General features: G+C 37.6%; 1 protein-coding gene across 9 annotated transcripts in view; it reads right to left on the reverse strand.

Annotated features, from left to right (window-relative positions):
• The window catches only part of DLG2 (discs large MAGUK scaffold protein 2), a 4,792,098-nt gene that overhangs the window by 2,758,525 nt on the left and 2,006,938 nt on the right, over positions 1-26,635 (reverse strand). For 2 of the 9 annotated variants that reach the window (XM_044071165.1, XM_044071156.1), the window contains exon 1: positions 1,976-2,414. The exons of 6 other annotated variants lie outside the window; for them this stretch is intronic. In XM_044071165.1, coding sequence (XP_043927100.1) covers positions 1,976-2,293 — 318 coding nt within the window. In that variant the 5' untranslated portion in view covers positions 2,294-2,414. Of the gene's footprint in view, positions 1-1,975; positions 2,415-26,635 lie in introns of those variants that run through there. One more of the 9 variants, XM_044071166.1, reaches the window with a different exon arrangement.

Raw genomic sequence — 26,635 nt, forward strand, 5'->3', positions numbered from 1 at the left:
TATGAACATATAGATTTACTCTGGGATTCATAAAGGTTACCTCAATGTTTGTGCAGTCCATTCACTCTGGAAGTTTACACTAAGTGCACACTTTGTACACATGTACTTGAAGCTGATTTTGTTTTGCTAAAAAAGGATCTCTTTTGACCTCGTTGAATACATTTCTGCTTCTTAAGTCTTATAAATGTATACTGGAACACCAAAGACTCTTACTTTATCCTACTACTTTTCCTGGCCATGATTTTGGATGGAGGAGTCAGAGAACATGTCCGGATAGTGTGGCACACGTTACCAAAATATAGGACAAGAGGCAAAATGTGCACCAGGAATTTATAGGATGGTAAAAATGAGATAAACAATTTCTGAATGCTCTTATGTTCTCCTGCACTTACCAAGCCTTACAATTTTGAAAAAAGGAAATACTCCATTTAGTAGGTGAGAAATTAAATAAAATGGAAATCTGCCACGTACAACAAAGTTAATATTTGCAAACAATGTGATAAATTTAGTATGCTTTTTAACCAATATACCAGTGACTCAGCTAATATAACTCTTACGGAAAATGGCTTTTTTGACAAAGACATGCAAAGACGTGCGGAAACTTCACTTTATACAAAATAAATGAAGCAACATGTTAATAGCATATAAAGCTAAACCTAGAACTAGTATTAGCTAACAAAAGTGTATTATAGCTTTTCATCATCTTTCTAGTTGTTGTGTCTTTTCGGCTTTACCCAGTTAGGGGTCACCACAGCGGAACTCCGGTTTGCTAATGATTGGTAGTTGAGTTTTACGTGCCGGGTTACCAGCCCTGATGCACAACTTCAACGAAGGTATGCCCATTCACGCATATCTCCACGCAGAAGACGCTCTAGCTGAGAATCAAACCGGACAGCATCTTACTGCGAGGCGACAACGCTACCATAGTACCACCACCGCTGTTATCTTCTAGTAAGGACTACAAAATGAAATCCCATAATATAGGAAATAATAACAATATAGAAAGCTAACTAACAGCACAATTTAAGAAGAAATATAATGGTATGCATATACTGTTTTGGTATTATTTATTACATGTTCCCTCTTAAAAATATGTGAAAAAGAGCATAATAAATAATTCACTGATATACACTGTGTGCTGTGAAGGAAATTATTTTTTTCTCTGATACAGTGGTTTACATTTGCAAAGACTAGCAGGATTATTTGATATAGCCACTCTGTTATAAAGCAATGAAGTAAAATACATTAAATCAGTGCGTGAATTATTGTCTCATACAGGACTGAATTACCTTCAATGATTTCTGTAATGAACATATATTTTGTTGATAAACATGGGATTGATTTTGTAGAAGTATTAAAGTTGTTTACTTAAAAAATTGTTTTCTATTACAGGATATAAATTTTCCATATACATTAATTCTAGTTTATATTTATTGGATAAAACATTAAGCAATGGGTGTTTGTGGGACCTATTCTCTTTATTTATAAAGAAATTTAAAGGAACTTGAGCTCTATATTACTAAAATGATAAGTGATTAGTATATATTTTTTGTATGTATTTCACTCCTAATGTTCAAATAATCAGTTGCTTGTAAGACATAAATTAAAATACTCCATTAACCTAATGTATACACATCTCCTTCCTAGAAAACACTAGGCTGACTCACACAACATTTAATATCAGTATTTTGCTGAATACATTCTTTCTTAACAACATTAAAGGAAGTTTGACAGTCTGAATTTAGTGCATAAATCTTGGCATTTGACTAATATCATAAGCATTTACTTTTGCAAGGTTTTACTTCTTCATACCCCAGCATCTCAGTTTACAATTAGAACAAAACCTGTTCCAGTAATGTGACATGAGTCATGTAACAGCACAAAGCAATTAATCCAAACCCACAGCCTATAACACTGTTTTGCATGAGAATGCATCTCCCCTTGAGAAGTGAAGCACTATTCAGAATGCATTTACCTGAAATGAATCATACCAGCTTTGAGGACATGTGTACTCCTCCCACCATTCACTTGTGCTCCCCATTAATTTTACAGGAGTTCTGCTAGGACTTTTTCCGAGACCGTCATGCAAAGTAGTGAACTTTGCCCTGTTCTGGTTTGAGACAGGGGCTGCAGATGAAGGCAGAGTATGAGAAGTACAAAAAAATCCACGGGGGTCATGTTGCCAGCTGCAAGTGCAGAGAACATCCCTCTTTATTTCAGTCATACCCCTTTCTATTTCTATCCCATCAGGACCCCTGTAGCAGCTCTGTTGTTTAGTAAAGTAAGCAGTCATGCTGTAGCGAGATTTCCTTTCTGTGGCTCGTGTTTGAGAAAAAGATTGTTTCCCAGCAGATGCTTAGTCTTTGCCTGTGGTACCTTAGAATGCTGCTAGCAGCTGTGCATCATGAGAGCTAGGTTACAAGAACTGCATAGCATTATTTGCTGGCTGGTAGCGCTTTGTCAGTAGATGACTCAACTCACATAGCAACTTGACAGCATCCTTGCTCTAGGCAGAAGTAATCAACACATAACTGGGCTATGAGGTTATATGCTGTGTAACTAACCTGATTCCTCTTAAAATGACATACAGCATATTACTTTTGCTGTGTTTTCATATGTGTTACGAATTAATCCATCTATGGCATGATGCTTTGCAGGGAAAGACCATATTACATGTATTCAGTATACTTCTGAATGGGACCCATCGTTAAACATGCGGCACCCTTTTCAGAATATTAAACAAAACTGCAAAGCTATTTACTATTTAATTCTGTAGTCTTTAGAACAATCTGCTTCCTATAATTGATTACATAGGCAGCAGCTTCTAAAGCCTGTCATTTTACACAATATTGTGTTAAAAATGCAGCCTGAAATACTCGGATAGCACCGTATCAATTTTTTCAAATGCGGTAGGTGTAACACTTAAAACATCTTATTTGCAATTGCTGACACATCATCTTCTGTATCTGTGATTATAGGTAAGTTTAAAATATCAGGCTTCAGAGATAATTTGACTCCCTCCAAATCAATTAGTGTTTCTTTTTTTTTCAGCCTCACACAAATGTGTGCATAGCTATAAGGTTTTAAGACTCGGGATCTAATAATTGTCTCAGACACAGTCTAAGATGTTGTTTCAACAGTAGCTCAGACATGTTGTAACCTCACAAAATGCAATACATCAGGGGTAAGGGACACATCACATCACTTTAGTGAAAACTGAATTATATTTAAATTAATGATTGTTTATTGACTTTCATTTAGTAATTAACATATCTAACTCATAATTAATTATATTTAAAACATAAGTCTGTGTTTATCTTTTTTTCTTAAAGGAATATATTTACAATAGCTACATTTTATTAAGGAAGTCATCTTAAAACACAGATGTTGACTGTGTAGGACGGAAAGTTGTGCAAGTGAAGCAAAACAAAATATGAAGCAGCATTTCAGTTTAACCACACAATTGCTTTTTTCAGTGTTAACTCATTCAGTGCCATTTGGTACAGCTTTCATTGTATGTCCCAACCCTTACCAGCTCATTCAGGAATGGTGTAATTAGAGACTTCAGGATTAAAGCCCAAATCAATGCTTATTATGTTCTAGTTATTCCTCAGTGGCAGGGATAAAAACTGACCAAGTAGGGCAATAAAACATGTAGCATTATCTTTCTCCTGTATATAAAGTTAGGCTATCCAATCACGTTAAATATAATCTGTAACTTTTTTCCCTTTCTAGTGTTATATTTCTCATTCGAAAAATTGAAACAATTAATGATACAGCAACACCTAGTATAAAAAGTGCAGAATAACTGTATAAAATCTATTTAGTGTTTATTTGCTACTGCGATGTTTCATATTTTCTGGCACTTGCATAAAGCATTTATTTTGATATTATGTTCACTTGTGTGCCATGACCCTAATTGAGCAATCATGCTCTGTGATCAGGAAAACAGGGCAAAGAAGAAAAGAGCTCACCTCACCTGGCCTATTGTGTTGCAGAACATTCTGGCTGTAAATGAGAATGCTATTATCCACTCCTCAGACAATAATCTGATGTCTTTGGAACAAGGTATTGTATGCATGCAGTGTGACGTCACTGTTTTACATGCTCAGACTGTTTAGTGTAAGTCATAGCCTGACAGTGATGAATGTGTACTTACAAATGTGATAGTCTGCTTAGCTAGGTAGCACAGAGAAAAGAGATGTTTGGAGTTGCTTGTTATTCATGCACAGTGCTGCACGTATTGTATGCTTTAAGTCATGTACTTCTTTAGCTAGCAACTGAAGGACAGAATGGATGTTTAATCTGATGCTGAGCATGGCTGAAAAAGTATCATGCATACAGTGAATTTGCAGGCAACAATACTGTAGCAGTGGCAACAAAGATAGGCATACATTCATCACTGATATATTAGTTCAGACTCAAGTCTATCTTTATCTGTACAGGTGAGATACTTCATTTTAGTGTCTGTTTTATATGCTAGCCTGTTAAACTGGATTTTATTTTATATAATGCAAACCCAGATACAGACATGAGATCATATAAAGAAGCTGTGCAGGAAAATGTTAAACAGCACATTCAGAAACACATATTTAGAACTGGATCAAATATCAAATGAAGACTGGACTGCTTGTTTCCACAATTGTTTGTAAGCCCTTAACCATATACTTAGTGAACAAATAAGTGCTATGAACACAGAAAGAACCTATATAATTTATGTGCCACATAGCTTCCTAATCTGCTTTAATGGTCATGTGTTTTGCATTGGATATAGCACTATACAAGGTATAATAATGTGCAAAATGCCCAATATGGAAAAAGTAAACCTGCTGAAACAAGACATTGTCATTTACTGAGATAAACAATTAATGTTGTAGAAGAGATGAAATTCATTGGAGAGGATTAAAGAGCATCTTTCTCTTTTTCTTTATATTGTCATCAGCATCTATATATATATATATATATATATATATATATATATATATATATATATATATATATCTGTCTATCTATCTATATTTAATATACACACAAACACACACACACACACACACATATATATATATATATATATATATATATATATATATATATATATATATTTATATATGTCTCATTTCATTGAATAAAATTACATTTCAACGAACCGTAATTTCATGACCCCTTATTCCTGAAAGTGCATTTATTCGAAAATGCACTTTTGTGAATAATCATGTAACCAAAAAGCAAAAAACAAAAAAAGAATAAAATACATGGCAACACGAACCACATGTATGCAGGGGGGGGAGAGCCCCCCTGCATCTCCCACACTACTTATATATTCTGTCTACAAGATCATACTACAGTGGTGAAAAGGGAATATTCCCTTATCCCCGCTGTGCCGTAATCTGAACAACAACCTCTGTTGCTTTTCGGTTACATGGTTATTTGTGAAAGCGCATTTTCGAAGAAATGCATTTTCAGGAATAAGGGGTCGTGGTGGGTACACACACACACACACACACACACACACACACACACACACACACACACACACACACACACACATACAAGAATTAGATATATCTATATATTTATATGTCTATATCTGTTTATCCATACACACACATATTTACATATGCATATACATGCATGCATATACATGTTGTGAGTAAACAGGAAGACATATGAAAGAAAAAGGATGACATAATACATAGATTAGACAAAAGAAGAATCTGACATACAAAACATTAAACTGTCCCGTAAGACTCAGTGAAGAAGAAGGCATTTTTTTATTAACTTCTCTTTAGCTTATTACTATATCACATACTTCTGCTGTATTGAAATATTATAAGAAATAATTTGAGCATGTTGAGATGTCATACCACAAGCAGCATAAATAAATAAACTGAAGCAGCATCTAGTGAAGAAGATGTTAAAAAGCAGACAAGCAGAAAAGTAGGAAGGCATATTGCATCTTATACTTCAATGTGATTTATTTTAATTAGAATAATCTTAGCATGTGTAGCTCTACAGATTCCACAAATAATACATGATTCTTCATATTTTATTTTTTATTTCCTCTAGTACCAATAATTTGCTTTGAGTTTAATATTACTTATGCATGACATATGTAACAGTAAACTTAATATAATTGCGTATGACATATTTCTGTTACTGTCGACCATTTGTCCATTTCTTAAACTGTTTGTCCTGGAGATGGCCAGGATTAAAGCAAGCTAAGCAGGGCTGATTTATATTCCCTGGCCCCAGCAACAGTCCTCAGCTCCTCTTGCAAGGATCCCAGGCATTTCCATGCAAAAATAATATCTTCCGTGTAGTCTTATCCCAGAGGATCATGACTGAAACACCTCCCTATAGGTTCATAGGTTCATAGGTTCATACTAGGCTATCTGCCCTAGGGCATTTATAAGCCTAGCCAGAGTATGTTTGGCTTTCGCCACCCATTTTAAATTAATTTTGCTATGCCCTTTTTCGAGGTTAGTATACTGTGCCTCTGTCTAACAGTGACACAGAAGTGATATAGGTTCATAGGTTCATACTAGGCTAAATGAATAGCAAAAAGGGTTCTCACAGCTAAAGAAGACATTGGGCTGTCCTGAGATACTCTCACTTCCTTTTCTGCTCACCTTATTACAAACAGTATCTCAACAACCTGGGGAAGGGACCTGTAATCAAATACTTTTATAGTTTCATAGTTTCATAGTATAGTACTAGGCTATCTGCCCTGGGGCATTTGTAAGCCTAGCCATAGTGATGTGGCTTTTGCCACCCCATAAAATGGTACAAAAAATGTACAGAATAAATTTAGAATACTGTGCCTCTGTCTAATAGTGACACAATGAAGGTCCCCCTTATATAATAGAATTAGTTTACTGTGCCCCTGTCTAGCAGTGACACAGATGTGACCCCTGGGGTAAACTTACGATCTCCCATCCACTCATCAATATTTCTCTTGAAGAGACTCAGTGAGGGGCTCTGCCTAATATGAACTGGGATCTTGTTCCAAAGCATGGGAAGCCTCTGGGTTATGAATCTATCCCTTCAGCATGTCCTATTCATACTTGTGCCAAGGTTTAAGTCTTTAGCTCTTGTGGTCCTGATGGATTTGGATTTTTTGAGGTGGAGCATGTCCATCAGATCCTGATTGGACATGGCCTTGTACATCAGGCAGAGATCACCTCTGAGCAGGTGGTATGCTACTGAATAGACCTGAAGTTTCTTTAGTCTGGCAGAATAAGACATATGTTGGAGACCATTGACCCTCTTGGTGAGGTACTTTTGTGGTCTCTCCAGCTGTTGCAAATGCCGGGTGAGGTACATACCAAATGGGGCATTGTACTCAATCATGGGTCTGATGAGGGAGGAGTATAGGGGTACAATGACATCCTTGGATCTGGATGTGAATCCCTTCATGATGAGGTGTGCAAGGTAGAATGTTTTTCTGACCACTTTGGCAATGTGGGTGTCAAATGAGAGGTCACTGTCGATTTGGGTCCCTAGGTCTCTGATTAATTTTTCCATACTCAGTGGGTTGCTGTTTATGTGATAATTTGTGGGTACTTTGTTTTTCCCAAAGGGGATGACTATACATTTTTTGGCATTTAGTTTAAGGCCGTGACTCCGGCACCAGTTGTCCGTTTCTGTGAGGCCTTTTTGTAGGATGTATGTGTCCGCTGGTGTATCGACTATGGTGCCTAGTTTGCAGTCATCTGTGAACTTTGTCAGCCACAGCCCTCCCATGTTTGCTTTAACATCTGAGAAATAAATGCAGAACAAGAGGGGTCCCAGGACAGGTCCCTGTGGGACACCACATGTGACTGGCTTTGAGTCTGACATTGCTCCAGCGATTTTAACTTTATGGGTTCTGTCCTTTAGCCAGTTTGCAATCCATCTAGTGACATAAGGGTTTACTTTAAGCTGTTGAGCTTATCTATGATGCCTGAGTGGGGTATTGTGTCGAAGGCCTTAGCCAAGTCCAGGTAGGCTGTATGGACTGCTTTGCCCTCATCAATGGCTCTAGTGACTGTTTCGAAAAAGTCAACCTGGTTCAAAAGGCAGGATCTGCCCTTTACAAAGCCGAACTGGGTGGGATCAAGTGTCTGTAGGTCCCCTATGTCTCTGTTTATGAGTTCCATAATGATTCTTTCCATAGCTTTGCAGACCAGGCTGGTTAAGCATATGGGGCGGTAGTTTCCAGGGTCTGTAGAGGCACCCACTTTGTGGAGTGGGACCACTGTTGCTGTACGCCAGTGTTCAGGTACATATCCCGAAGTAAGGCTAAGGTTAAATAGCATTTTTATGTGTGGGTTTAGCTCCTCATGAAGTTCACGTGACACGCAACCCAGGATACCGTCAGGTCCCATTGATGCTGTGTTTTTAGCTTTGTTTAGGGCACTGAACCTGTCAGCCAGAATGTTGGCAATATCTGTGGGTTCAGTGTATTTTTTATTGTTGTGAACCAACTCTGAGCATATCTGAGGGTTTCCACCCAGGTTTCTAACATAGCTGAAGAAGGCTTTGTGGTTTTCTTTAGTGTCCTTAGCGATTTTTCTCTCAAAGTTGGCCTTGGATGTTTTTATGAGAGAACGTAGTTTTCTGCTAATGTTGATCAGAGATGTCTTCCCTTCATGGGATTTTGCTCTGACATGCAGTAGCTTCCTTCTTTTGTTATACAATTTGTTAATGGCTGAGGTCCACCAGACAGGACGCTTGACTTTGGTAGAGAGTGACTTGGATTTATTTGGAATTGCATAATCCATGCATTCTTGGAGATGTCCATAGAAAGCATTTGTGAAGGATTCGGCATTGTGGGATGTGGTATCCACTGGCACAGTGGGCTTAAAGGATACCATCTCAGTCTTAAGAAGAGTGAAGTCTGCTTTTTAGAAGTTTTTCACTGTGGTCTTTTGTGCTGGTGGTGGAGGTGGGATATGTATATCCAGTATGATTAGTTTGTGGTCAGATCTCACTAGTGAGGGGTATACTTCCGGTGTGGAGCATTTTGTCCCCATGTTTGTGATGATCAGGTCTAGTATATTATCTCCCCTAGTGGGAGAGGTGACTAGTTGTTCCAGTGCATTTGAATTTATGAATTCCAGGAACCTTTGGGCTAGGGTATTGCATGTCATCCTTTAGTTTACGTCCCATAGCTTATGACCATAGGCACAAATGAGAACAGAGAAGGAATGAAAAACTGGGTACTGTAAAGAATGCAGGGCATTTGTTTTACTTTTCTAAAGCAGCTACAGAAAAATTTATAAATATCTTTGGTTCAGAAGCCATCCTAAGGTCATGGAGTCCTTTACTGGACCTGATAGTATTTTTTTTTAATGTTTTGATAACATCCTTGAGAAGACAGGTTTTGGAACTATTAAATTATTTATGAATTTCTTTCTTGACTTTCTTTTGTAGTATAGTTAATTTATGGTGATGGACCACCAGGGCGGATTGTTTTTAAATCTCAAATTATACTTGATTCCGATACAGAGTGGTAGCTCCATATATTTTTCTACATGGGTACAGAATTCCTCAGTGAAGCTTGCTGTTGTATTAAGGTCAGGGGAGGTGCAGTTGAGTGAATTTTGATATTTTGTCTCAACTGGTTGAGACTGGCATCTTTGTTGTCTTGAAATTCAGAGTTGCTGGGAGCTTTGGGAGTTTACTACTTTACTGAGGAAGGAAATACAAGAGGAGCAGTGCAAGAGGCAACCATATTTTTAAATATGCGGTATCTTCTAGTAGGCTTATTTACAGACAGCACAGAAGAAATAGTTTTTATTGAGTCTAGAAATTTTGAGGCCTATCCTTTATACAAGATACAGCTGTCCCAGTTTATTGAAGGGTAGTTAAGGTAACCCAAAATAAGGAAAGTATCCAAAATGATTAATGAGATTAATTTTAAATAGTGTCAGAAGTTTAGCATCTGACTTATGCCAATCCCTGAATTTATAGCAAACAGGCTTGCAGGAAATACATGGTTGCAGAAGGATATACTCCCATTTTCCTTCATCTCTCCAGTGTAAAATATATTACAAGGGCAATATTAAAGCACAGATGACATGTTCATTTTGGCAACAGTGGCAAACATGTCAACTTACTAATCACAATTTCCATATCCAGAAGGGCATACTAGTTTATGGTCCATTCCCCATGCAAGTTATTTCACTCATATTAAGCTTACCTCATTCCACCTTGACTAACTGTACAAGATGATTGTGTTGTTTGTTGCAGTTCTTATATAAGACTTCCAAGTGAGGTCGCAAGGCTGCAAACAGGGGTCATCATCCAGCAAAATCTACCTTTTCTAGATTAGAAGTTACTTTCTGTAGCTCATGAGAATATCATGTCATAAAAAAGTTTTTTTTTTATCTTTTATGAAAGCTGTCTCATATGCTTCTTAAGCAACCAAAAGGACTGGTTTCCTATAATTTATCCTTCCTCTTAAAAATATCGCAAGGCAAGGTTATCACATCTGCCTCCTGCTTAGGAAAAGAATATGCAATGTACTGTCCTCCATCCTAAGTCGCTAGATGATTTATCAGAATCTCTTTGAAATCATCAAAAAGTCAGTCCCATTACCTCAGTAAACTCATACCAAGTCGGAAGCTTCACCCCCATGACTACTAAAGCTGCTGCATTCCTAGACTGCATGTATTTTAACTTGGCGGTTTGCCCTCACCATCCTAGAATTATTTCCATAAGAAGCAGTTGACACCTTTTGGATACTGTTCCTTATTAAAGCTATAGCTGCTGAGGTACTGGACAGGAAACATTGGTATTCCATGTTCCTCATCCACCCAATTACATAGACAGCTGTATCTGTTCCAAATGTGGGGGTTAAATTCAAACTTCTGATAGATATTCCTTAGACATCCTCAGTGCACATTTGTGCTTTTCAGGTCTGTATAGCTGCTGTCTCAGCTGACCCATATCTTCACCAAGGAATGATCATTTGCTATAATGAAATTACTTCTAAGACGTCGCATAATTTTTTTCCCCACTTACTCATACACATTTTTATACTTTTGGTACAGGTATAAATAAAGTACTGATAGAGTTATATGATTCCTTTTAATACATTATTAATTAACAGTAGAGGTATGGATGCACCCTTAAAATGTAAAGCTGAGATGATTTGCAATATCTCTGATATTCTACATAACCATTGGCACTAATTTCCTATAGACATAGTAGGATATAAAAAATACTTCACTATCATCTTCAAGTGAATTCTTTTCAGATTTTAAGGAGTTTCTAATTAATTCTTTCCAACCCCTGGTATGTGTCTGGTTGCCTATACATTCATGTGCTATACAGTGCATATAGCTTATTTTCTTTCAGGTCATGCTCTGAGCTCAGCACATTGAGTCAGTGCATTAGGTAGGGCATCTGGCACTCTGTGGCACCACCTGTAACTCAAAGCTAAGGAGCAAAAAAAAAAAAAAGGTTTTTCCAAAGCTAAAGCTGACAATAAAAGTCCTTCAAAGCTGACGGTCTTCTGCTGTGAAACTGTATTGCACTGTTTTAAGTAAATAAATGCATGCTGAGCACTTTGCACTTCTACCGTGGGTGCAAACACATATCAACATTCATTTATGAAGCCGTGATATTCTTGCACCTTCATTAAGCAATGCAGATCCTTCACTCCCACAACATCTGCACCTGTCAATCACTCCCCTTAGCAGCATGTGCAACCTTTGCCCCAGCCCAGCTACAGATCTGAACTGAGATGCAGCAGAGTTTCATACTACTAGCTGCCTCATCCTATCATTATTCAGTATTACTGACCTAATGGCTTAAAGTTTAGCCTGGGAGTCCAATAAGTATGTGCATTCACTAGCTATGATATAAATGCACTGCCTTAACCAGATTGTTTTCTTCTCCTTGAATAAGTAATCCCATTCATTCTCTTTCCAATAATTTACTTATTTCACAGCTCCATTAAAGGCCGAGCTTGACTCCGCAAAGGAAACCTTTCGAGAGCACGTTTGTCTGACCTTACGAAAACTTTTGATTTTTTTTTTAAAACATCCTCTTCTTTCATGCTCCAAAAAATTAGCTCCAACATTGTCACCTTCTTACAAAAATTCTTAACAAATAAAACTGTCTCATCCTCATCACCTCCTGAACCTCTTACCAAAAGGGTGCCAAATGGCTTCATACCCACCCCGTTTTTTTTTTTTTTTTTAACTGCACTGTTGTTTTCAGTATTTATTAACAACCTACCATCTGACCTCCGTAACCTTCCAAATACTCTTTATACTGATAACTTGGTTATCCTCTGAGTCAATCCTTCACATTCAGATATTCAAAATTAGCTTCACTCTGACCTCTACTCCCTTAATTCTTAGCTAAATAACCAGAAGCTACTCACTAATCCCTCAAAAACAACAAGTATGATGTTTAGAACCTCACAAATGCTGAAAAGATCCCAAAATTCTCAACATAGCAGATCTCAATGGTACTACAAAAGAGACAACTGTATCCTAAAAATACCTAGGTTTATGGTAGGACCAGTCACTTAACTGCTATAACCACATTGAAAGCACCAGGAAAAAGATAAACTCACTTTTTTTCTGGTCCTAGAAAACACCTCCCTTTCTTTTCATTTCAGCTAGAGCTGCTATAGGGAAAGGAGTCTAGTTCAACTTGAATACTTGAATACTGGCTACCTACTACACATGCACCAAGGTTCAGTTTAAAACATTGTTTTTTGCTGGGTTACCCCCACTCACCACCCACTAGTTATATATACTAACTCCAAGATTGTACAGTCCCATGGGAAAGGGAATATTCCCCTACCCAGGGGTTGTCATACTCACACACTTGTCAACTATCTGTATAATCAAATAAATGCAGTTGATTAAACATGGACATACACACTCACACTCACACACACACACACACACACACACACACATATATATATATATATATATATATATATATATATATATAATGGATCACATTCAGAAGCTCGACATATCAGAAAATGAAACTTCATATGGTCTAGACCATATGATCTGTAGATGCGTGTGCATGATATACCTTTAACAAACTTTCCATTGAGTTAGCACGTGCATGGAAGTACTGAGCATGTGCAAGCAAGGTTGCCATTTTGAGTGAGCAGCCTGAGTGATACCATGCCAGTATGGATTCAGTCAGTTCACTAAAGTTTAATGTTCCTGCTATCCACCCTGGTGTATTTGTATACAATAAACTACTTAAACAAATACCCAAGTTTCAACATCTTCTTAATGCACATAAGAAGACCAACATGGTGTCAGAGTGGGATCCAGAGTTGCAGGAGTGAATCATCTCTACTATTCAAACAACTCACAAAACAGGTCGGAAACAAATTCCAGATACTGAAACTTGCTTAAATGATTTCTCTTGCAGCAGATATAAAACAAAGCACACAGAATGCTCAAACATTTTTTTTATTAAACAAAATGTCCAAATGTGCCACACATTTATAAAAAATATTCAAAATAATTACAAAAAACATTTGAAACAATGTCTGAATAGCATAAAATGTATAAAACAAGCAAAACGACCACATTTTTTCATTATGTACTACTTTTTTGTATTAACTAAAGCTATTCAAAATATCCAAAGTGTGCAAACTGTTTGCAACTGTGTGCAGTATTAGAGTGCATTTATTTCACAAAGTAAAGTTGTTTCAAAGAATATTTCACAAAGTGCAGTTTTTTAAGGCATATTTCACAGATTACAGTTTTTCGAAGAGGTTATTTTGCATTTGAATATTTTGCAAGTATCTAGTATGTGTGAATGTTCATACATAATTACAGGGGCCATTTTGCATTGTGCTTTACTATAATTTGTGGAAATGGCAGAAGGATTTTGTAGGCCCACACTACTTGCGTTTGATAACAATATTGCAGAAAATTGGAGACTGTTTTATCAGGAATATGATATTTTCATACAGGCTCCTTTTCCTGATAAAGATGCATGTACAAAAGCATTTATTCTGCTTAATTTAGCTGGTTCAGAGGCCATTAAAAGAGAGCATTCAATTGTGTATGCACCTGTTGTGTATGCAGGGGAGGGGGAAGACTGCCATATTGTGGTACCGGCTGAAATGTGGGAAGAACCAGAGTTCTTAAAATGTAAATTTAGAGAAATGAGTAACTTCCAAATGAATATTACAATGAAAAGGCACTTATTTTACACAAGGGATAAAAAGCCTGGTGAAACTTTTGCTGCATGTTTAGACTTGAGAAATAAGGCTAAAATGTGCAGATTTGGAGATTTAAGAGATAAGTTGATAAAGGACAGGCTTGTGTGTGGCATTAATAATGACAGACTGAGAAAGATTTTGCTTCGAGACAGTGATTTAACTTTGAATAAGGCCATTGAGATTAGCCAGATATATGATCTTACTGAAAAGCACACGAGTATGCTTAAAAATGAGAATAGCAGTGGAAGGCACAGTGACAAAGCTCATGTTGATAGTATGCAGCATGTGGTTAAAAATAACAGCCCCAAGCACATGGCAGCCACTGCAGGTCCTGTAACAGTCCCTGGGAAACCCTGAGTCTTTCCAGCAAACTCCAGGGCATGCTTGGTGAAGCATAAGGGTGAGTCAACAAAGTGAAACTATGTGGCCCCACCTAGCTTCATAGTCAACTGTCGTAATTGTGATGGAAATCACCAACCTAAAAGAGAAAAGTGCTTAGCTCTTGGTCAGCAGTGTTATTCCTGCAATAAGTGAAATCATTTCAAAAGATTTTGTAAATCAAATAAGACACATTCCTTTATTAAAAGAGGATATTCCAAGAGGCAAGTTGATCAATTGGAAAGCTGTGACCCTACTTTTTATGTTGATGGTGTATTTGTGCTTGGCGAAACAGTCAGTGCAATAGATTTGTTGGCAAAGAATGAAATCTATTGTACTATTTGACTTAATGGGAGTCCTGTAGAGCTCAAGGTAGATACTGGCTCAAAGTGAAATGCTATGTCAGCAGAAATGTTTGTGAGAGTAAAAGCTGCAGAACAACTTTATTTGACAAAGTGTGCGAAGCTTGTTGCTTATGGTGGTGAAGAGATTCAAACCAAAGACTCAGTAGTGCGTTCACGTTATTCTGCTGGGAACACCCATGACTTGCAGTTTTTCATAGTCGAGACACATGCAGTACATTATTAGGCTTCAGAGACAGTTTGAGAATGGGACTGATTTCACTTAATAAAGAAATTCATCATGTAAGCCTACGTGACAACAGTTCAAATTTTTCCCAAATTATTTTTTCTGAGTATGCTGTTATTTTTGCAGACAGACTAGGCAAACTTCCAGTTGTGTACTCCATGAAGTTAGATCTAGAGGTCAGCCTAGTTATCAGGCTAGCACAAACATTTCCAATAGCTATGCAGAGCAGAGTCAAAGCCAAGCTAAACAAAATGGTGCAGCTACGAGTGATTTGTCCAGTAGAAGAAGCTACTGAATGGGTATCCTCCATGGTATTAGCTCATAACAAAAGCTCACATGATATTGATTCAAGAGATCTGAACAAAGCATTAAAAAGACCTCATCATCTAATGTACACAGTCGAAGAGGTTACTGCCCTTATGCCAAACACCACTGTTTTTTTCGTCTTCACTGCAAAGAGTTCATTTTGGCAAATTTTGCTTGACCAAAAATCTTCATTGTTAACCACATTTGGTTCACCATTTGGAAGATACAGATTTTTGAGAATGCCATTTGGGATGAATTCTGCCAGTGAAGTCTTTCAATGGGCAATGGAGCAATTTTTTTTTTTTTTTTGGCTATCCATGTGCTATTATAGTAGATGATATTCAAGTAGGAGGCAATGGTGAAGCTGAACATGACAGAAACCTCAAGAAAGTTCTGGAAAGAGCACATGAAGTGAATCTTAAGCTGAATCTTCAGAAGTGCAAGTACAGGCTATGAGAAGTTCCTTATGCTGGTAACTTTTTACCAGTTCAGGTTTACGACCAGATCTTTCCAAGCAATTAGCAATTCTCAAGATGCCAGCTCCAGACAATGTCTAAGCCCTACAATGTTTTCTTGGCATGGTCAACTATCTAGGCAACTTCATTCCAGATTTAAAACAACTTTCAGCACCATTAAGAGAGCTGACACAGAAAGATGTAATTTGGTCATGGTCAGAACAGCACCAAAGAGTATTTGATGTCCTGAAACAGAAAATTGCTAACCCACCAACTCTCAGCTACTATGATGTTCACAGACCAGTTACCATTTCCTGTGATGCTTCTAAGTTTGGTCTAGGTGCAGTCATTCTTCAAGATGGTAGTCCAGTTGCCTATGCATCGAGAACTCTTACCCAGACTGAGATGCAATATGCTCAGATTGAGAAAGAGATTTTGGCAATTGTGTTTGCATGTTCGTAGTTTCATGATTACCCAGAAAAAACACAGAACAGCATAACAATGGGCAACTTGATTTTGAAGTTATGAAAGTGAGAACTTTTTCTTTCACACATCTTGGTGAGCTCAGAACTCACACAGCTTCAGATCCAATTCTCCAGAAGCTAAACCACTTTATCAGTTGAGGATGGCATCCATAGCAACCTTGTTTACCAGTAGAATTGTAACCTTATTTTCCACACAGAGATGAGATTTTGTCAGACAATGGTGTCATCATGAAAGGTCCTAAAATGATTGTTGCAAAGTCCTTGTAACAACAGTATATTAAGATCTTGCATTGTGGCCACCCAGGAACTGATTCTACCAAAAGAAGGGTGGGAGGTCTAGCATTTTGGCCTTCTATGTGAAGAAATATTGAGAAAGTACTTTCATCTTGGTCAGTATGTAACAATACAAAGCCACATCAACAAAAATAACCACTTCAGTTAAGCCAGATTCCTGAACTACCTTGGTTGATAGTAGCCACAGATATCTTTGAGTGGAATGGTCAACATTACTTGGTGTTAGTAGACTTTTATTCAAATTGGCTCAAAATTGACCTACTTCCCAACCTAACTTCCACTACTGTCATTAGTAAGTTGAAGTGACATTTTTCTGTCCATGGTAGTCTGCCCACAGTTATTTCTGACAATGGTACACAGTTCAGCAATTCAAGAGATTTGCAGAAGAGTTGGACTTTGTTCATATTATGAATAGTCCTGAATACCCTCAGTCAAATGGCTTGGCTGAATGTGCAGTTCAAAGTGCAAAACAGCTGGTAGAGAAATCCAGATGTGACAATGCCAATATTTTTCTCAACTTGTTAAATCTCCGAAACATTCCTTGTGCTAAACATCTTGGCTCACCTGCCCAGAGACTTATGTTGAGACAAACCAGAAGTACACTACCAATCAGCAGTAAGTTATTGGTTCCATGTGCTAAGAACAACAAAGCAGTAAAAGCCCAACTGTTAAAAAAGCATTTGTCCCAGAGGTCTTACTATGATAAAACCATCAAACTGCTTAGTTCATTGAAAAAAGGAGAGACAGTGAGGATGCAGACATCAAAAGGTTTTGATTGCATCAGATTTGTGAAAAGTTTGTGTCAAGAGCTGAGATCGTACATTGTGGAATCACAAGGAATGGAATTCAGATGAAATCAGAAGCATTTGTTACCAGTGTCTGAACTGGTGTTACAGCATCTTGCCTGTGACAAAGACTAGTTCTCGGAGTGACTTGTCCAATGTTCCTGTTCCAGAGACATTCCGTCAGAAATCCCTGTTCCTGAGAAAATCCCTGAGACTCCTCAAACAGAACATTCCCCAGTGATTGTCCCTGTTGCTAAACCCAGTCCTAACTATTATGTCACAAGATCAGGTTGCATCTCGAAACCTAGTTCCAGATAGTCAGCAAAGTGGGCATGACTGTTGTTTTTCTTTATTAGTGTCTGTATAATTGTATGCCTATTGAAATGTTGTTGTTTACATGAGACAGCTCAGTAAAGAGGGAGGATGTAGATCAGTGTGTATGATATAACTTTAACAAGCTTTACACTGAGTCTTCACGTGCATATAGGTACTGAGCACACGCAAGCGAGAGTGCCATTTTCAGTGAGTAGCCAGCGTGAGAGCATGCAAGTACGTAGTCAGTTAGTTAGATAGTTTGTTTATGTTTAATGTTCCTGCCATCCATCCTGATGTGTCTGTGTACAATAAAACTTAAACAAACACCTAAGCTTCAACGTCTTCTTAATGCACATAAGAAGAGCAACATGATCGACTTTCTGGAAAGTCAAACTATGAAAAAAAAATCTATGTTTTTGCAAGGGCAAGCCCCCCCCCAAACCCCAGATGTAGAGGGCTGTCCTTCCCACACCCCCTGCATATTATATATGTATATATCAACTTCAAGATTGTACTACAGTGGGGAAAAGGGTAAATTCCTTGATCCCCCACTGTACTGCGCTCTACATTCAAAAGTTTCCACATTTCGGAAATTCAATCATATGGTCTCAACCATACGAGCTTTGACTTTCTGAGAACTCGAGCTTCTGAATGGGACATGTATATATATATATATATATATATATATATATATATATATATATATATATATATATGCTGAGAGTGCTGCCAGTGGTGAAAGTGGTGAATTAGTTTACAGTATGTGAATGCTGTGATGGATGTTGCTTGAAATTCAAGCCATGCTGTTAATGTTCCTCCCCACTGCTCTTCACTAATATGGTGACCAATTATTTCTTGCAAGTTGTTTCTAAGATAGCCAAAATTATTCCAGCAGTTTGTTTCTAAATACCTGTATATCATTGACAGAAACCTTGTAGGAATGACTCTATTCAAAAAGGAATTCAGCTGGGCTGGACTGGTGTACAGATAATGTCTAGGGGTGACAAGGTCTTGATCTGTGGTAGAGTGACTGAAGTTGGAGGTATTGCCATTTCAGCAACTCATTCTCACATCCATTCTGCATGCATTCTTGGAAGTCCATAAGTCCTCCCTCCCCCTCTGAAATCAGGTTTTGCCATAAGATAAAGCCCTTACCCACCTACTCAAGCCAGTGTATGACATAATTATCTTCCTGATAGACTCTTAAATTCCAGATTCTTTACCAAGTACATTTCCATTTGCCTAGGTCACAGCTGCATAAGAATCTCTCTTAGGTCCCAGATTTTGTTTCTGCCTACAGATTTGACCACCTCCTTAAGTCTTCATATGTTTTCCATTTCTATAGTGATCCCTAGTGGGGTCGGCTTGGCTCTTACATGTAATACAGAACACACTAATAGGGTTTTTGCATATCTGTTCACCTCTGGGAATCTCATACCTCCCTAAGGATAGAGATAATCAATTTCTTCCTCAAGATCCTGGGAGGCTTACTTTCCCATGCAAAGCCTAGCCAAACCTTCTGGAGTTTCCCAGGAAATGGTGTTTTCCCTAGAAAGGGAATATGTCTTAATAATAACAAAGATTTAGACAAGTGGGACATCTTTCTTCTTCTAATTCTTGCCATGATACGTAAGTGGAGTTGTCTCCACTTACACAAATGATCCTTGCACTCATTTAATGAATGGAGTTATGTCTAATTTTGGAATCCTCTATACTTTATTTGATAGTCTGATACCCATGTATATGTTTCTGTAGAAAACTATCAACCTAGCTATTAAATCTGCCCCAAATGTGTGCACAAGCACTGTTAAGGGGAACTAGAATGCATTTATCCCAGTTCAGAGTCAATCCTGATAACCTCTCCACTTCTTGTACTGAATGCAGAATATGTGGGGTGGAGTTACGATGTTTCTTAGCCAATGTAGACCATCATCTGTGAACCAAGATGCTATGTGGCTAAACTCTGTTCCTTTGTTAATACTTATTTGTGAATGATAATGCCTTAGACATACAGTTAGAATTTCTAGTAAAAGGACAAAAGGCAGTGGTGACAGAGGGCAGCCCTGTTTAGTTCACCTGTGTACTTCAAAGGAAAGCGAACAGAGGCCATTTGTTAGTACTTGTGCTTTTGGTTGATTGTACAATAATTTACATCTCTCCAGAAATGGTTCCCTAATTCCAAATGCCTGTAGGGCCTTCCACATAAACTTCCACTCTAATGTATTGAAGACTTTTTGGATATTTAAGAAAATAGGTTGACATTGGGTGAGTTTGTGTTTGTTTGAACTATTGAATATTATGCCAAACCCTTAGAAGATCTTGGCCACTGGCTCTATTCTTTAGGAATCCCTGCTTGCCAACTTGGATAAGTTTGGGAAGAACATTCTCAAGTTGTCTTGCAAGAATTTTTGCATATAACTTCAGTTCTATTTGAAGGAGGGAGATGGGTCTATAGCTGAAATATGAAAAGCAGATCTTTTCCTTCCATGGGAAGAAATATGATCAAGGTTGTTCATGTCGAAGAAAAGAAATCCCTATACCTTCCACAGCATGTATAGCTTCATCAGCTCTGACAATAAGTCTGAAGAGAATTGCTAGTAAAATTGCACTGGCAGGGCATCTGTATCAGCAGCTTTCACTTTGGGGACTGAGTTAAGGACTCTTCTAATCTCATCCTGTCTAAGCAGTTTGTTTAAAAAGTCTAAGTCTTCTATCCTTATCTAAGGAAGCTTAAGTTCCTGCCAAATGGACTCTGAAGAAGCTTATGAAGGGGTACAGTGAGATTTATAAAATTCTTGATATCTGTTTGCCATCACTTGATTTATTTTGTAGATGTTGTACTGTCGAATACTCTGCTGAACTTAAATGTCTCCTATCCGTGTTTCTCGATGTATCTTTTAATTTTTGAGCAAACAGCTTCGGTCAGGTTATACCCTTCACCTATGTCATATCCTTCCATTTCTCCAGGCTATTGGTTATATCACAGTACTGCATAGCTCTAATTTCTTTAGTAAGTTTAAAAATATTCCACCTTAAGCAAGTGTCCATGCACATCCCCCTCTTATATTTAGATCTCTATTCCTTCTGGCTTAATTCTCTTTATAAACAATTTAGATTCTCCATACTTTTACTCCACATCTGTATTATCATGTAATGGCTATGTGTTTAATATTTAATTTCGTCTCCTCCTACCTTCTAATCCCTCCTCCCTGTATGCCGACACTGTAGAGAAATTACTTTTTGTCAAATAAAGAAATGTTGCCCTAACTTAACAAGTTTGAGTTTAGGAGTCCAATAGCCATTTGGTGATCAGAGAAAGCTGATCTTGCATTTTCTCAAGACTACACAGATCCATAAGCTGGAGCTTAGATAAAATGTAATCAATCCTACTGGCAGGGCTTGTTGTGGGATAGAGGTATGTGTAATCTCTTTCCAGTAAAGGTATTACCCTATGTATGTCTGTTAAATTAATATCTTTAACTCGGTATGGCATGTAAGCTGTCAACTGTGGAAAGCAAGTTTTCCCCCTGGTGAATTCTATCCAGCTTGGGATTTATGGCTATGTTGAAGTGCTCACCCACCCCACAATTATCATTAATCTGCTCATGTCCCTAACTTTCATCAATTCATCTGAAATCTATCATCCAGCTCCACTGAGTCCTCATTAGGAATCGGAGAGCTTGCAATACTATACTCCCCATGTCAGCCCAAATGAAATTAATTACCCACCTGGAGCGTGCATTTCAATTTTTTATGTATAATATCACTGTGCTTCTTTTGGCTGATTTAGCACTACCTGTGACTCCCCATCCGTTTTTTACTTGTTTGACACTATATGTATTTTGTTTATAGCTTTGTTTCCTGTAATAAGGCTATACCTGGCTGTAATTTTCCTGCTGTTATTTAAACATGTTGTTACCTTTGTGCTGTGGCTAGCCCACACACGTCATGATATAATCTTAACGGTGGAATTCATGTTGTGTGGTAGCTGATTAGATGGGGTTGGGCCTTGCATAAAGTTGACAGCACTACTCTGGACCTTTATCTCACTTGCCATCTACTTAAACTACTCTTTCACTACAATTAAGAAAGAGAAACCTGTTGCAAACAATAACTTTCCTAACATAAAAAGAAAGAGCCAAGACCTAAGAAATGAGCTTGCCCAAACAGCTCTGCCCCTTCTCTTGGAAATATATGCCATTTCCCTTAATGCTACTTTTATAAAAAAAAAAAAGTTAATTTATAATCCAGCCTGCTATTGCCTTGACCTTTCTCCTGCCCTTAACATCCTGACCTTTGCAAAAGAAGCTGTCCAAACAAATTAGAATTCCATGCTAACATTTTCTTTGTAAAGAAGAAAGGAAGAGAATATTAAAATATTAATATTTTTATTTTATTTTTATTTATTTTACATTTGTTGACCGGGCTAGTCTAGCTGGATACATGTCCATTTTCAGTAGAGGCCCGGGAAGAAAAGCTCCAAAGAACTGAGGTACATAAACAAAAAAGCAGAACAAGTATTAATATTAATACCTGTTTTCATCCCCAATTCACATTGGAAGTTGGTTGAGTCATTATTCTCCCCTGTATGGTGCATGATCATTGTGGATTTCATTGCAGCAGTTTATTCCTGTGTTGGGTACAGTGTGAGAAATTCACAATTGGACTCTTACTCATCAAAGGGGATCAAACTTATTTCCAAGTACTAGACTTATTTTTCCTTCTCACTTGGAATCGGTTCTCCACAAACACTGCATTACTCTAATGACCCACACTCACCCTTGGCTCTTTTCCCACTGTGGTGATTTAATCTGTGATAATGGCATACTGTGTTCTGCCCTTTTCTTTTCTCTCATGGTGAACATTATCTCCATGTCACTGGCATCTACCCATGTTGCTTTTTTTGTTGCTGTGAGGCCAACTTGTTTTATGAACATTTCAGCTTCCTTCAGATGTTTGAACACCACCTACTGGCCCTCTTATAAAATATGGAGTGAGAATGGAAATTGAAGCTGGCATGAGAAATCCAAATCCCATAGTCTATGGGCCAGGTACATGACTTACCATTTAACTCATTCACTCCAATGCAGCTCAGGGGTGGACATGGTGGTGCAGTGGTTAGCATTGCCACCTCACAGCTAGAGGTTCTCTGGTTCGATCCTCAGCTGGGGTGCCTTCTGTGCGGAGTCTGCATGTCCTCCCTGTGGTTGTGTGGGTTTCCTCTTGGTGCTCCAGTGTCCTCCCACATCACAAAGGCATGCTATTGGTGGATTGGACACTCTAAATTGGCCCTAGGTGTGAGTACGTGCATGTGTGTGCCTTCTGTGGAAGGTTGGGTGCTGGGCTGGCACTTCAACACCGTAAAACTCCACTGCCAGTCATAAAAGGACAAATGATCTGCTGTGGTGACCCCTAACTGGGAAAAGCCAGAAGAAGAAGACTCCAATGGAGCTCAGGAAGTTTGCACTGTAACTTCCAATGGGCGGAGACTAAGCCTTTTGACAGAATTTAATTATGTGCTCACATTTCAAACAAACGTTCATATCTTTGGAACCCTAGGGGTTATGAAAGAAGTATAAATGACACACTCTTCAGCACTATTTATTTGCATAGTGGTAGTATTCTTTAGGTTCTAGGTCTTAAACCCAACTTTATAAGTCGCAGTAAACATAGTGACTATTACATTTGTAATAGTTTGTAAACAACAAAATATCTCAGCAACCACTTAAGTTACACACATACTGCCAGCAGCATTTTATCCATCTAGCTTAGAGCTTTCACACGAGGCTAAGATGCTCTGTCTGTGTTACTTGGTTTTTGAGATATTTAGAAAAACGGGAAAATAATATCTATATAAATTAATAACATAAAAGTAGCAGCTAATATCTGTTTAACTGCACTAGACAGAGGTCAAGTATTAACCCAGTTGAGTTTTCCATTGTGTAAACTTTAAGATTAAACTTTTTAAAACCTTGTACATAGCATGGTTTTGGAATTATTGATGAAAATATGAACAAGCAATATTTGACTCCTAGTGGTGCCATTAGGTATTAACTGCAGATGCACCTTGAGGCGTCACTCAGATGTAATGAGTTAAGGAATAAAGTACTGCTGTAATTTGCTGCAATCTGAACAGATTGGATCCCAGTTTGCAACTCTTTTTGAGGATGTTTTCCCTGTCATTGTAATCTAATAGTCTGAAAATGAAATGTCTGCTGAAGTCTGTAGATTTATTCCATTGAGTCATGCAACATGTTCCTTCAGCTACAGGAGGATGGAGCATTTTGCACATTCTACCAAAATACTTTCTGATAAAATCCAGGGGATTGTTTCCATCCTTTCCCTTTGGTAATCCTATAATCTGGAGATCGTTGCATCTGCTCCTATTTTCTAAGTCACACAGTTTAAGTTCCGTGTTGTAGGTGTCTGATTGAAGATCAGCTATTTAAGATGTGTGAGAGGGAAGTTTTTTTTTTTGTCTAACTGTCTGGCATTGCTAGAAGGTGAGTATGCCCATTACATGAGAGAGTAGATTGTTGTGTTTGTGTTTACTAGTTTAAGTTCCGCTGTGTCATTGAGAACAGCTTGTATCATGGAAGTCAGGTTGGTGAGTTTGGCTTGGAGATCCCCACCTGGTTCATATTTGCTTGTGTATCCACAGCCATCCTCTTGCAAGAGCTCATTAATGGCCAGATGTTTCCCATGAAATAGACCCTCTGCAAATGTACTCTCCAGTCTGACGTGTCAGAATGATTAACTCACTCCAAGCGTTAGCAGAAGATTGAACTATCTGCAGATGGCAGTAAGTCAGGCAACTTTTATTTATAGTGGAAACAAATTCAGTTTTCCTTAGAGTGGACAGCATGATTTAAGGAATCACCATTTTCTCCCTCAGTCCTGTGCATGCCCTATCAAATGTTATTATTTCACATTACAAGCTATAGGCTGTCACTGTAATTTCTCTTAAGCAAAGTAATGGTTTTAACAGGTTTACCTTTAATTTCAAATATAGCCTCATGAAAAGCCTTCAATAAATCTTTACTTAAACATTCTTGTGAAATTTTATAAAATAATCTGTGATCGTGTTTTATCAAAGTTAATGTTCTCAAATTATTAACGCTTATTCTTTTTCTATTTTATTTATAAACCTGATAGTAACCTTATAGATAGACTTACTTCAAATGCCATGTGTTAACTATTCATTGAATATGTAAAACACTATTTCCCTTTGAGCATCTGTCATATTTAAAAAAAAAAATAAAAGATAGGCTACACCATCATGTCCCGGAGAAGAATCTCTAGGCATCATACCCAGTGCATGAATAAATTCCTGCAAAGAGATTATTTTTCTGAAAAGTCATTATCATATTTTTCAAGCTGTGTAATTGACCAGTATTTCCCAATAACATTGTATTCCATATACATTTTTGCAATATATTCTTTAGTATCAGACAGATTTTCTGAAATTGTATCTTACTAATCACTCACTATTGTCTATGTTTTGCATTCTACAAGTATCTTTTTAACTATTTTAGACAAGTAGGAGGAAACCTCTTATTTAGTTCTGAGAACTATGTATTTTTGTCTGTGTAGCCAAGGTTCAGTTGTTTTAGATCCTTTTCAACGATGTTACCATTGTCAAGTAACAGTAAGGGGAAATGTGTCTCCAGGACTTCATGACATTCCAGTTTGGATCACATAAGGAAAGTTCATAGGAATAGCATGCTTCCCTGTGTATATATGCTTTAGTTTTCAAATAAACAGAAACTTTCCTATATTTTATCATACAAATTATCCTCCAAGTCCTCCGTAAATCATAAGAATCTTGCATAGGCAAATAAGTCCATAATAATTTACTTTCAGCATCTATTCCTTAGAAGAAGGAAGAATGTTGTTCAACCTTTTTAATTCCTTTTCGCTCTTTTTCACAGAATGTGCCATGACTAATTTCAGAAAATAAATCTACATGATCTGTAATATGTACATTTATGTGTTTACGTTAGAAAAACTCAATTTATTTATTTAAAGAGCCTTGCCTATACCTTGGACCAACACTTGGTATAAAGTCAGCTGTCCGGTGTGTAAAACTTTTCTCATAATGTTAATGTTTTCATTTAATTTTAATTAAATAACTATTAAAGTCTCCTATTAGTACAATATCCATTTGCAATATAATATAGTGCTGTAATCATTGAAAAACATTTACTCTATCTTTCATACCCATGGGGACATATCAAACTATTACATATAGTCACACATTGTCACTCAAGATGAGAGATATCATCCTTTACACATGACCTGAATCTTCCAAATGTCTTTGGACATGTGTGGGGTACATCTCCTGAGAGAGCTACCCACCGAGTATTCATTCATGGTGCCCAAATATCTTATGTCATTCTTCTTAACACAGAAAAGAATGAACAAGCACATGAATCTGCTTAATTCCAACCTCACCACCATGAGTATTGAGGAAAAAATAAAAAATAGAGAAACTTGTGGTCTTAAAACTTTAATGAGCTTGGTCATCATTTCTGATTTTTTGTTACCGAGGATCACTTGTCTGTGATAAATAAGGGGTTGCTGCTTTGAAACACTATCTGGGTTTCATGATTTTTTTGGAAATTATTGTGACTGATGCCATCAACAAAGTTTTAGACCCCAGTTTCTCTGTTTTTTATTCTTCTTAACACAGAGCAGCAATGGAAGTACTCTGAGGTCATCCTACATAGTTGATCTCCTGTCCCTATCTCATGTAGAATGAACTCATTTCTGTCACCTGTATTCATGGTCTCATCCTTTAGATAAGTACCTTAAGGCATACCCGGG

This window comes from Protopterus annectens, chromosome 5.part0, assembly GCF_019279795.1.
Source record: "Protopterus annectens isolate FY-2018-M chromosome 5.part0, PAN1.0, whole genome shotgun sequence".
Taxonomy (NCBI): domain Eukaryota; kingdom Metazoa; phylum Chordata; order Ceratodontiformes; family Protopteridae; genus Protopterus; species Protopterus annectens.